Source organism: Centroberyx affinis, unplaced genomic scaffold, assembly GCF_046629955.1.
Source record: "Centroberyx affinis isolate AG114_WGS23_722 - 3 ecotype Tasmania unplaced genomic scaffold, CSIRO-AGI_Caff_v1 ptg002083l_1, whole genome shotgun sequence".
Classification (NCBI taxonomy): domain Eukaryota; kingdom Metazoa; phylum Chordata; class Actinopteri; order Beryciformes; family Berycidae; genus Centroberyx; species Centroberyx affinis.
This window is the reverse complement of record NW_027280410.1, coordinates 26,618-39,628: the sequence shown is the minus strand read 5'-3', so window position 1 is coordinate 39,628 and position 13,011 is coordinate 26,618. Positions and strand designations below refer to the sequence as shown.

At 40.2% G+C, this 13,011-nt stretch overlaps 2 protein-coding genes across 2 annotated transcripts; one reads left to right on the top strand and one right to left on the bottom strand.

Annotated features, from left to right (window-relative positions):
- Nucleotides 1–34: 34 nt before the first annotated feature.
- Nucleotides 35–2,751, bottom strand: dnaja (DnaJ heat shock protein family (Hsp40) member A). The gene is made up of 8 exons (XM_071531449.1): nucleotides 2,628–2,751; nucleotides 2,172–2,312; nucleotides 1,448–1,622; nucleotides 1,237–1,341; nucleotides 904–1,131; nucleotides 569–799; nucleotides 379–479; nucleotides 35–258 (listed from the first exon to the last, which is right to left on the bottom strand). The coding sequence occupies exons 2-8, from the start codon at nucleotides 2,301–2,303 to the stop codon at nucleotides 43–45; spliced, it is 1,188 nt and encodes a 395-aa protein (XP_071387550.1). The 5' UTR covers nucleotides 2,304–2,312; nucleotides 2,628–2,751; the 3' UTR covers nucleotides 35–42.
- Nucleotides 2,752–7,878: 5,127 nt separating this feature from the next.
- acsbg1 (acyl-CoA synthetase bubblegum family member 1) lies at nucleotides 7,879–12,780 on the top strand. The gene is made up of 13 exons (XM_071531456.1): nucleotides 7,879–7,988; nucleotides 8,185–8,453; nucleotides 8,580–8,668; nucleotides 8,877–8,997; nucleotides 9,080–9,160; nucleotides 9,256–9,405; nucleotides 9,936–10,112; nucleotides 10,617–10,798; nucleotides 11,016–11,249; nucleotides 11,349–11,566; nucleotides 11,701–11,840; nucleotides 12,332–12,578; nucleotides 12,704–12,780. Exons 1-13 carry the CDS (start codon nucleotides 7,946–7,948, stop codon nucleotides 12,778–12,780), a joined length of 2,028 nt encoding a protein of 675 aa, XP_071387557.1. The 5' UTR covers nucleotides 7,879–7,945.
- The last annotated feature ends 231 nt before the right edge of the window (nucleotides 12,781–13,011 follow it).

Sequence of the window (13,011 nt, the reverse complement as noted above, 5' to 3'; positions counted from 1 at the left end):
CAACTCATGCTTTACAAGGTACTTTTGTATCCTGGACTAGAATCACTGTGTCTGACATTGCACCCCGCCCCTGGGACCCTCGTCGTCTTCGTCATAAGCCTCCCCGCCGTAGCTTCTCTGCTGTGACTGACTATCCACTTCACAGAGATCTACCTCCTCCATGTCGTCAGAGACCATCACCTCCTCCCTGGCAGGTAGCAACCTTTCCAACTGGAACATGAGATGCTCCGGGAGCCAATGTTTTTCTGGGAATTCCACCTGGAGGATATATCGCAGTAAGTTGAAATGAATGCTTTCTCTGCAATGCAACAAAAGCTGAGACATTTACATCCAAGTTGTGTCACATGGAGAAGCTGTCGTGTTGATAGTGAATCTTACCTGGAACTGAATGATAAGCTGTCCTTTATCATAAGGATCCTTGTAAATCGGCATGCCTTCATTCTGAACACATTTGATGTCGTTGTGCTTGACAACTTCACCTGTTGACAAAGACAAAAGATGTTGATGACATCTGAATAATGTCAGACATGCCAGCAGCCCTGTAGACCTGCTAAACCCAATCAATTACCTGGCTGCGAGGTAATGATGAGCGTTCTGTTGTCCAATGTATGAACGGTCTTCTTAAAACCGCAGAGAGCGTCAACAAGTTTGATATCCATCTTCATGACCAGATTATCCTCTTGTCTCTGGAAAACGGCGTGCTCCTTCTGATCCAGCACAATGATGACATCCCCAGGCTCCAGTCCCGGCTCCTGGTCGCCTTCTCCATGGAATGTAATTCTCTGACCATCTTTCATACCTGCACAACACACGCATGTTAAGTTCAGTTTGCTTTGAAACATAAGATTAATCCTAAAATTAAAAAACAACACAAATTTTGTCCTAGATGGGGAAATGGATAACCTTTGTCGATGTGAACTTCGAGAATCTTCTTCTTGCGTTCCACTTTGTGCCCATTGCAGGTCTTGCAGCGGTCCTTTGAGCTGAACTTCTCGCCCTCTCCCTGGCAGTCAGCGCACATGCTTTGGATCTGCTGAATCATGCCTGGTCCAATCTGTTGCACTTTGATCTGTACCCCTCTTCCTTTACAGCTTGAACACTTCTCCAAGGCACCTTTCTTACCACCATAACCTGTAATAAACAGAGCATAGCATTTGTCATCTCGAGAATTAATGTTTCTGCGAATTTTATTGCAACTGTGATTTGAAATATATATATATATATATATATACCTACCATCACATTTTTCACAAATGACATTTTTCTGGAGCCCAAGTTTCCTGGTGGTTCCATTGTAAATCTCCTCCAGTGTAACACTAAGCTGATGGACAACATTCTTCCCTAAAGCAAATAAGGGCATAATCATGTGATTCCTGAAAGCTTACGAAACAGTCTAATAAATGCTAAATGACTAATACAACTTGCAATAAAATAGAATATTTCTCACCTCTTCTCTCTCTCTGCATTCTTCCCCCACCTCCAAAGAACATGTTGAAAATGTCCATTGGGGAGCCTCCTCCACCCATGCCCCCCTCTTTGATCGCTTGTTCCCCTCCTTGGTCATACAAGTCTCTCTTCTTTGCATCTGACAGCACCTCATATGCTTGGGATATATGCTTGAACTGTTGACAGAGAATAAAAACTATGAATTCACTATAGGGAACAATACTATTTAAAGCTTTCATAGTCAATTCAGTGAATTACTCCTTGCCTACAGTAATTGGTATTGACTGATATTTGAGCTTTTGTTTCTTGGACCTAAGTCTATATCAGGTTATTTACAGTAAAATTGCACATTTGAAGACAATTACATACTGAAAACTCAAAGAAATAAAAGACTGCAGATGGCTGGCTTGGCTATTTGTAATGTGTCAACCTAAGTCTCACCTAAGTCACTAGTGATTAGATTTAAGTTTCAACATCCACAACCTCTGAGTTTATGGCCTGAGGAATTTCAACATAATGTTAGGGGGCTAATCTCACTGTAAGAAGCCGGACGTGGCTGTGACTCAGATATCGTTCCAGAAAGTTCCCGACATTATGTTGCTGTCAATTCAACACGGTATGCGGTTTAAAATAGAAAGACCCCCCCCCCCCCACACACACACACACACACACACACACCTTCCATAAAGGGCTGCCGGGGACACTTGAAAGATTTCTATACGTACCCTCTCTCCTTCGCTGGGGTTCTTGTCTGGGTGATATTTCAATGCGAGTTTTCTGTAGGCTTTTTTGATTTCATCTGGTGTGGCTTTGGGATTTACACCCAAGAGGTCGTAATAGCCAGTCTCGTGAACCATGATGATAACCTAGATTAAATAAAGCAGACAAACATTATTATAGAAAACTTGAATTAAATATTACGGTCTGGCTGGGTGACAATTAAGGTGACAATTAAACGAGCGTTACAAGAGAACATTGGCCGTTATTTCTGATTAACCCGAGCTTAATAACGTTGGCGTTAACGGCTAGCTAGCGTTAGCTAACATACAGTATGCCTCATACAGAGGTAGAGAGCACATGTGATTACAAGACGACTCGTGTATCTACCGCATACACTGCGTTACCTTAAATGAAAGCGTATGAAAATGTACTAATGTTCTCAAAAAATGAACCGTACTTACTTAACGGGTGTACTTGTGCTAGCTATGTCCCGGACTACTCTGTGGCTGGTGGGGAGGGAAGATGGCTGGTTCTTGTAGCAGCTCCACGGTGAGTGGAGAACTTTCTGGACGGGTCTGAAGCACGAGAGAGCAGCCGGATGTTTCGTTGTCGTGGTGACCATATGACTCTAAAGACCTGGGAGAAACAGAAGGGGGCGGATGTGGGTGTTGCAACTTCAGATCTGTTTCAGTCCTACAATGTCGACTAGCTTAATTTGGTGTATTTTTAGTAAGACAAAGGTGCAATTAGCCAGTGGTTGCCAAACTTTTTCATGTCAAACAGATTTACTTTTAGGCCAGTGGCTCGTGGACCCTGAAAACAAAACCACGCCTACTCAGTGAACAGCTCAGCTCAACCAAAGAATGTTTTTCCCTTTTCAGGTTGTTTCATTTGATTATCCGAGGACCCCTCGAAGCTGAAAACTATTACACAAAGAAGTAGACATTGTAATAAATGTGTATAGTAGAAATGTTTTTTTCCTACCCCATAAATCATCTTGTGACCCCCCAAAATTAGCTCACGACCCCCTGGGAGGTCCTGAACCCCAGGTGGAGAACCACTGCTTTAGACCACAAATGCCCATTTGACTGAGTTCCAACCCTATCGAGAAAACATCATACAATTTCTAGAAACTTCTTATAGGGTCTACATAATAATGTCACTGTGATATTTGTACAGTATCCTAATAAAAACTGTATGTAGGATTAAAGACTGTTCTTTCTCATGAGGGAAGCAGCCCCATCTCAAGACTTACTGTTAGATATGACCTACAGCATTAAATAATGTACTGTAGGTGAAGAGATAACAACCGTGGAGGAAGGGAAAGCTCTATCAAAACAGTCATCCTTATATATTTTCAAACTGAGCTAACTTCTAGGACAGTGAAACAGTGAAATTTAACTATTCCTCCTCGTGCTGGTGTTGAGGAAGAAATGGAAACGTACCTATAGGCCTACAAAGCAACATTCCTATATGCTCACTTAATATGTAACCTTTGACCCATATTTACACCATAAGTGCCTAAAACCGAAAAATGCTGATTCTGCTTCAACATTATAAGATTAAACTCTAAAAGTAACATCTTGTGTGTTTCTCACAGAACTGTGAGCTTGGAATGTGCAAATGCCCAAATCTCATAGATAACACTGGCCAAGTGGCAAGCTGAATAACTTGTCTTCTAGAAGAAGGCGGTCGCCTCTTATTATGCATCACCTTAAAGTGGTAGAACTATAATTATCATTGGTTGTTCATTCTTGTTCATATGACCTTATACTTTTTGACCAATAGTTTTATTATATTCTATCTGTATTACCATAATCATGGACATTCAACACTATAAAACTCTGTGTAATCATCCAGATTTTGAGTTCCTTGGCTCCCAACCTGCAGATTTAAAAAAAAACCTGTCAAACTGCCACTCTCTTGTCCTGAGTTTTCTTCCACACTGGGGACCCCCTGAAAGCCTTTCAAGGCCCCCTGGTGGTCCCAGACCCCATCTTGGGAACCACCGAAGCAACATTAGAACAACTTCTACATCTTGGTAGCATATTAAGCCCATTTGAATAATAGTGTCATTTGATAATTTGCTTATAATTTGTCTAACCGTGTATGATTTGGATATTGATTTTACTGAGGGTAATAGCGCAGATGTTGCCTTCTAGCAAAAGGATAAAACGATGTTATGACCCAAAGGAACCCCAATATTATAATTACATGGAAGTTCAATGTTAAACCCCTGTGCAAATGTAATCTTCAGTCTTCAATTCAATCTCAAATTTAAATCTTCAACACCAAGAAGAGGCTGCATGCAAGCTTGAATTCATTCAAAGGTTAGATAGTTGCAGGTCCACATACCCCCTGTGTTTCTGGTGTCTGTCTTTTTGCTTGCATGCTTATTTAAAAACAGCAGAACAGGGTTGGGTTCAGTTGACTTTCAATTCAACTAATTGAGAAAATGGATTTCCTTCAGAATTTCAATGTTGAAATGGGCTCTAGTCATTCAAAAATGCTTAGATCCAATCTGCAGTAAAGGAAATGATAATGTATTGTAATTGTATTGTAGTATGTATTCTATCTGCTGTTTATGTGCAGTTCTTTACTTCATATTGACATACTGTATATTGGGCACAAGTCAGTTTAACAACAATTAAGGCCATGACATCTGAACGAGTTAACCAATTTTTTTAATATAATTTTCAGGCGCTTCATAGGAATAAATCCAGAGGGACACCAAGGCTGGATGGAGCAAAGTGCTGTCAAAGAGAACTGGTAAGAAGACAACAATCAATCAAGTTAATCCTCATGTCTCAGCTCTACTGAAGAAACTGATGGACTTTGAATGGGATTTCATATACGTCAGCTCACTCACTCACTCACTCAGTCACTTCAGTCACCTTTATCACTACACCAGCTTGTCTCTCATTCTCTCCCCCACTCTCCTTCTCCCTCCTAAGCCCGCTCTCCCATCTCTCTCTCTCTCTGTCCCTTTATACACACACACACACACACACACACACACACACACACACAACTAGGAAGGTTTTGGACAGACAGTCTGTACTAGAAAAACATTCTTTTATTTTGATAATGTGTCCTGCCTCTGTTGGTGTTCAGTATCTGTTTGTGTTAAAACTTGGACACACAACTTGATATTAGAAAAGTATTAATTTATGTTGATTTATGTATGTTCATTCATTTATGCCGATAATATCTTTGATCATTTGAGTGTTTCTAGTGGTTGTATTGCACTACTAAACATTTTCAGCACTAAAACTAAACTAAACTACTTGTAAAGCAGCTACAGAGAACCAGCTTTGACTCAGGCGTTAACTTGACTTCATTCATATTATTTATTTTTTGGTAATAGATGTAAGTTCACAAACAAGCTTTTACTGAGGTTAACTTGACTTCAAATGACAAATTCATTTTTTTTTTGTAATGGCTGTAACTGTGACTGTAAGTTATTTTGCCTAAATGGGCGACTTTGTCGTTACTTTTTCAGTTACATTCAAATGATGTGCAAATGTTTTGTGCTGTCAAGACTTAAAGTAATAAAGTAATACAGTTTGTAAAATGCACTTAGAAACTGTATAATCCATTGTATAATCAAATTTGTTAGTCATATAATTGAAAAAGCCATGTTTAGTTTCTTCACTGATGTAGGACATTGGGTTATTTTGGCAAGACTGACAAGCAGTATAATTTATCAAGCCACAAAGTTTCTATTATTGTCAAGGTTTCATGTCTATCACATGAAAGTCATTCTCTTATCAAAACTGGTTGTAATCCTAATTGCCAGTATTCCAATACATAATAGTGTTTGTTTACAGTAAAAATCTGTAGCTATGCCTACCTGTAAAGGCAGTGCAAAAGAAATGTTAATGAGCTGCTAATCCTGTTGTCAGTATTAAACTGTAAAAGTGATAGTGTAAAAATTACAGTTGTATACTGTATGGTAGCAAACTGTAAATTTGCAACAGTACACAGTAACTTGCTGGCAACCCTACTGCCAGCTCTTTACTGTTTTGTGACAGGAAAATCTTTTACAGGTAAAGTGTGGTTATGATTTGGGCTTCTCGCCTACCGTGGTGTGTGATTAAAAAGGAAATTATAGTCATGTTGTTTTGCATATGAAAAGACCAAGCTAATTTAAATTCTGTACAAGTTTGTGAGAGAGCAGCCCAATGTGGTGCGCACATGGACTTTCTGATTTGTTTTGCAGTCACTGACAACTTTATGTGGCATGTTTAAGTGCATGGTTTTTTTTTTATTAGCACAATCTATGTCCTCCCCAAAAGGGTTTGATGTTGTTAAAGGTGGTGCTGGAGAAAAGGGCTTTTGATTTTTTGCAGCACATTAGACAGATTTTGAAAGGTATCTACTTTCAAGGAGACTTCCAGGAGATCTACAGAGAACAGTATGGAGTTTACAAATAAGGAGGATGTTGATAACATTGTGAACAGGTAAGCAATGTAAAATTCACTTTTTATTAATTATTTAATGTAGAAAATTAGGAGGCGTGCGTGCCTCGTAAGACTGATGACTGATGCCGCTCTTTGAATGAAACTATTTAATAACCACAGCTCATCTGTTCATTTTCAGTTTGGCTGTGGAATAGGTTCTAATCATTTTCAGTGAAGACTGAATTAACCAGATTCACCAACTAGCAGGCAGATTCACCACAATAAAAATCTAACAAAAAATAGGATGACGAAGGGACCGGGTGATCAAGTGTGAGAGAAATTATCATGTCTATGTTTTAATTAGCAGTTTCACTCTGGATTCCACATTATGCACTCCTACATGTTATCTCTTTCATGATGCTCCTTAGTGCTGCTGTGTAACTTTTTATGTACTTACCTAGACTTTGTGTCTGGTCTTTATTGATTCAAGGACATGTGAATGTTCCAGAATGTTTTCTTTTGTTTCCACCTCCCTGTGTGTGTTTCTCACTACAAAAAAAACCTAGATATTGTCATCTGACTTAGAGAATAACATAACTTGCCACCAGCTTGTATCTTTCTTCTGCACGTTTAATAAACCTGTTTGGAAAGAAGATACAGACCTCTCCTTGAATTATCGATTACATGTTTTCAGTTTATACTAAATTCATCAACATCAAGTTATGGTAATCCTCTGTTAGCTAGTTTTCCAATATTAATCCATGCTTTATGAAACTTTCTCATTACTCATTGAGTCAGACACAGATAAGTTGCAAATAAGAGAAGTGTGGCATTCTCAAATTCCTGAAGACTCAGGAAACCAAAAAACAATCACAATGTTTTGCAACAATGGAAGACTAGCTGTTCACGCTATGAATAAAAATGAGGAACTGAAGCAGAAGTCAATCTAGACACATTTGGCAACCAAGTGGCAGTCCTTCCCAGTTAGACAATGGGAAGTGGTCCATTGAGCATTTTGTGATGCAGCAAAGACAGAAATGTGCTTTAGTTATTCCAAAAGAAATATATATCAATAGAATAAAAACAGAATATAAAAACCCCCTGAGTTTTAAACAATTTTTTTTTTAAACCAGTAGGAATGAAAAGTCTTTTATTGCTCTCAGTGAATTACAAACAAAGCGAGGGGGCTTTGGCTGTGAGTACCAAAAGCCAGACATTGTGTTGGGTAAACAATGCTGCTGAAAATTAGAAACCATGTGATGAAATGAAAACAGTAGCCCATACCACGGCCTGAATGAGAGGTGAGCGGACATGAGCTCTTAGGAGCCCATGTTTCTTGTGTGTGTTTCAGCCTGGCGTCCTCAGCTCAGGGGTCGATGGCAGACGGGCAGGAGGGCAGTGAGGAGCAGGCCTCTGTGGGTGAGTTCTGTGGCACAGGGGTGAAATGAATGAGAGGACGTCCACCCTGATGCTGTGATCATGGTGGAGTTCCTTCATTATAGGCCTTACCGTTTGGGGGTAATATTAGTAGGCTTAAAAGTTCCTCTGTGGGGAGGATTGGATTGGTTTTTCAAAGTTTCTCTCTCTCTCTCTCTCTCTCTCTCTCTTACCGCAGGAAAGAAAAACACAGAAGAGGTGGTTGCCAGTGCGTCTCTGGCTCCAGCTCATTCTCTCTGGACCGCCGATGTTAGCGGCTCAGTCAGGCTGAGGAGAGAAGAAGGCTGTCCAGAGGAGCCCGTCACAGTTCATCAAATGTTCAAAGCCTCTGTTGAAAAATATGGAAACATGTATGCGCTTGGCAGCAAGAAGAACAACAAATGGGAAAAGATAACTTTCTCAGAGTATTATCAGTTCTGCAGAACAGCAGCCAAGAGCTTTATGAAGGTATAAAAAAAAAGAGAGTTGCAGTTAACATACATTGTTATCTACAGCATTTTCTACAGCAGATACTCACTGACAACTAATGGCTACTATCAATGGTAAAAAAATCTGTTTTGTTGATGTGTGCAGCTTGGTTTAGAGCGATTCCATGGAGTGGCTATACTAGGATTCAATACAGCAGAATGGTTCTTCTCTGCAATTGGTGCCATCATGGCCGGGTGAGAAAACACATCATAGCAACAACAGCCTGACCAGCATCACACACAGCATTGACTTGAAATAGCCAGCATCTGTGCACATATTTACATATGTTTGTTGTTGTGTATTGTTATACATATATATCGTCTCATCCCTCACATGCTAATTTTCAGGACTCAATTTACATCCTTCTGCTACTTCTGTAATATCTTGTATTCTTCCTTACAGAGGGATAATGACAGGGATTTATGCCACCAACTCCCCAGAAGCTTGCCATTATGTGGCTAGTGACTCCAAAGCCAACATTATTGTGGTGGAAAACCAAAAGCAATTGGATAAGATATTGCAGGTATTGCTTCTTTAGTGTATTCAAGTCTTGATCTATACACGCAAGCCATCCCGTGTTAAATCTCTCACTCTTGATGCCGTAGATCCGTGACAGACTGCCCCATCTGAAAGCCATAGTGCAGTACAGTGGACAACTCCAGCAGAAGATATCCAATCTCTATTCTGTAAGTCATTCTAATACCACAGTAAACGATACTGACAAATATGGCTGTTGGATCTGAGACTATGACACATGCTGTCTGTTGCTGTTTTGGGATAGTGGGAGGAGTTCATGGAGCTGGGTCTGGATGTTTCTGACAAAGAGCTGGATGACATCATTGGCAGTCAGAGAGCCAACCAATGCTGCGTCCTGATTTACACATCTGGCACCACGGGCAAGCCAAAAGGAGTCATGCTCAGCCACGACAATGTAAGTTTAGGGTGACTGCTGCTCAGTCTGTATTTCACAATCAGATTCATGCATTTACATGAGTCATTACTTTTTCTAGTGTCAGGGCTGTAATAGCAAAAAAAAAAAGCAGATGAACAAAGTGAAAAATATACATTACCTACTATTTTTTCACATTTTAGAATAATAGTAGACATCAAACCTATGAAATAACACAAATGGAATTATGCAGTGACCAAAAAAGTGTTAAACAAATCAAAACTATCTTATATTTTAGATTCTTTAAAGTAGCCACCCTTTGCCTTGATGGAAAGGCTTTTGAAAGAATTTCATATATAGGCATCAACTTCACTATTTATATTTGTCTAAAAAACACATTTCAAGCATTTAAACATCAGCCTTTAGATCACAATCGCTTTAAGATAATGAAAAACATTGTACATTCAATCAGGTGTGTCCAAACTTTTGACTGGTAGTGTATATATACTGTATATATATAAAAAAACAAGTGTAAAAACAGTTTTCTGTCTCAATCTATGATGGGTATTCAGGTGACATGGACTGCCCGTCATGCTAGCAAGGCCGGGGACATGCAGCCTGCTGAAATCAAGCAGGAGTCGTTGGTGAGCTACCTGCCTCTCAGCCACATTGCTGCTCAGATCTTTGATCTCTGGACAGGCATCCAGAAGGGCGAGCTGGTTTACTTTGCACAGCCAGATGCTTTAAAGGTAAACAAAAGTTACCCAGGTCACATGAATGTTGCTTTTGACACTGATTATGTCTCAAATGTGTGACAACAGACCAAAGGTGGAAACGTTTTGCGTGAGAACAAGCACTGAACAAGCAAAATTTTACTCAATTAGAAGTTAAGAGTATTGGAGTAGGGCACAACTAAGATTTTGTTTTGTGTGTTCCAAAATTGTTCCCCAAAATGGATTTATGTACCTATATTTGTGTGATTCTCTCAAATAATATGTCATCGTTTGTGTGAGGAAGGAGCTGAATGACAATTAGTGTCTGCAAATGATGTTCTTTTTCTGACTTTCTTTTTACTAAAAATACATACTTAAAAGGACTATACACATAAAATTGACTCTACTTTGCTTCAAAAGAGTTTTTGAGTATTTAAAAAAAAAAATCTACTTAGGTATGTCCACTAGACTAGACTGGCTGTATGTTATTTACTTCCCACTTCAACAACTGTCAAATAAGCAGATATGTCCCCTGCTTAGGGAAGCCTGGTAACAACACTGCGAGAAGTTTGCCCTTCAATTCACTTGGGCGTCCCTCGGGTGTGGGAGAAGATGATGGAGAAGATAAAAGTGGGAATCAGTCAGTGTGGATATGTGAAAAAGAAACTGGTGACATGGGCAATGGCTGTCAGCCTGGAAGCCAATCAAAAGTGTGCACAAAAGTAAGTGCGAAATATCACACACACACACATTGATACGATTATTTTACAATAACTCAAAATGTGGTCATTTGTTGTTTAGTGGATAGAACATAGCATCCACACTACCAGGATTTAAGGTTTGATACTCCCTCAGGGCATCCATACATAGATATACATTATTAAAGTGTTAAAGGAGATGATTCCATTCACCAGATATTTCATTTTTTCTTTTTGTCAGGAACGAGGAGAAGCCATTTCTCTTTTCCCTGGCGAACAGCCTTGTTCTGGAAAAGCTTCGTGCTGATCTGGGCTTCTCCTGTTGCCAGAAATTCTACTCTGGAGCCGCTCCGCTTGGCAGTGAAGCTGTGCAGTTCTTCCTGGGCCTTGACATCCAATTGTATGAGGCCTACGGCATGAGCGAGAGCACAGGACCTCACTTTATGGCAGGTCCCAAAGCTTACAAACTACTAACGTAAGCATTTAAGAATCAGAGCAAACATAATCTAAACAGTTCATAATGCTGAAAAATCTGAACGAATGTCAAATAACAGATTTCTTTTCTCTGACAAAGCTGTGGTAAGGCGGTGCCTGGCTGTCAGTACAAATTTTCCGACATCGACTCTGAAGGGACGGGTGAAATTTGCTTTTGGGGACGCAACGTCTTCATGGGTTTCCTCAATATGGAGGACAAGACAAGAGAAGCGCTGGATGAAGATGGATGGCTGCGTTCTGGAGACATGGGGAAGACAGACGAGGAGGGTTTCTTGTACATCACGGGGAGAATAAAAGGTAGTCATGAGAAAATTATATATCTCAGTTCAGCGGTTCCCATTCCCACTTGAGTGCATGTTGTTCTGGACAGAGGATAGTCCTGTTCTGAGTCACAGACGGCAGAGATGTCACGGTGCCCTCTCTCCATTCAGAGCTGATCATCACAGCGGGAGGAGAGAACATTCCCCCTCTCCCAATAGAGGATGCTGTGAAGCAGGAGCTACCCATCATCAGCAACGCCATGCTGATAGGGGATAAGAGGAAGTTCTTGTCAATGCTTTTAACTCTAAAGGTAACCTTCCTTCAGGACTGGAAAGATAATGGGAAAAGACACACTGTACTGAGCGTGGCTGTATCTTTATAACTTCTAATATAATTCAGTTGCTAATAGATAGTGTAGACCTGCACATGATGCTCAACAATATTACTAACATAAGTAAACTTTTCCACACCATCAGTGTGCATCAACCACTAAAAGGAGTGTACCTTTATGTACTATAATTATTTGCCTCAGAGACTTCCATTTCTCTTTTCAGCCTTCATATGCAACCGCTGTGCTCTATTTCTGACAACCTTACATAGATGTTGGCTTGTTTTTATCCTATCCTTTTTTTGTACTACCTCCTTGGCCAAGGCTCACTTGAGAGGCGACAAACCAGACCATAAGGGGAAAATAATAAATCAATTAAAATGAGTCCCTTCACAACATAGTGAAATTATTCACTGAAGAGGGATTTTGATATTGGATAAAAAATAAATCTATCGTCATTCATTTCGTTCCAGTGTTGCCACAATGAGGAAACCATGGAGCCAACAGAGCGGCTCAGTCTGGAGGCGGTGGCGTATTGCCAGCAGCTGGGGAGCCAAGCAACCAAGGTGTCAGACATCATTGGAGGGAAAGACAAGGGAGTGTACCAGGCCATTCAGGAGGGAATCGACAGAGTCAACTCAGGAGCCACCTCCAACGCCCAGCGCATACAGAAGTGGACCATTCTGACCAAGGACTTCTCTGTTTCTGGAGGAGAACTAGGTAAATTTGGCGCTACACAGAGCCAGTTTTATGTACTATACAGATTTTCTGCTTTGTGCTTTTCAAAACATGCACTTCAGATATTGAGTTAAATTATTCCTCATTATACCATTTTCTCCTTCCAGGTCCCACAATGAAGCTTCGTCGCCCCATTGTCCTGGAGATGTACACCAAGGAAATAGAAAGCCTCTATAAAGAATAGTGTTATGTTCCTAGTGATGTTGCTGTGTAACCGTTAATACGAAAGTCATGCAAGTCACCCGCATATCTCATCATCAATGGAGACATGCGTGGGATTCTACTGTTCGTTAAAGCCTCATTTTCCACTTCCCCTTGTATGCAAAATGCAGAAATAACAGAGAAACCATAATTTCATTTTTGGAATCACATTCAAGAGCAAACTCGGACTACTTTTCAAGTAGTGACTGATAGT

Excerpts from the sequence above, each read along its gene's own strand:
- dnaja (XM_071531449.1), bottom strand. The coding sequence starts at position 2,303 with ATGGTTCACGAGACTGGCTATTACGACCTCTTGGGTGTAAATCCCAAA. Across the intron at positions 1,623-2,171 it reads ACCCCAGCGAAGGAGAGAGG|TTCAAGCATATATCCCAAGC; the intron begins GTACGTATAGAA and ends CTCTGTCAACAG. Across the intron at positions 259-378 it reads AGCTTATCATTCAGTTCCAG|GTGGAATTCCCAGAAAAACA; the intron begins GTAAGATTCACT and ends TATATCCTCCAG.
- acsbg1 (XM_071531456.1), top strand. The coding sequence starts at position 7,946 with ATGGCAGACGGGCAGGAGGGCAGTGAGGAGCAGGCCTCTGTGG. Across the intron at positions 8,454-8,579 it reads CAGCCAAGAGCTTTATGAAG|CTTGGTTTAGAGCGATTCCA; the intron begins GTATAAAAAAAA and ends TGATGTGTGCAG. Across the intron at positions 10,113-10,616 it reads CACAGCCAGATGCTTTAAAG|GGAAGCCTGGTAACAACACT; the intron begins GTAAACAAAAGT and ends TCCCCTGCTTAG.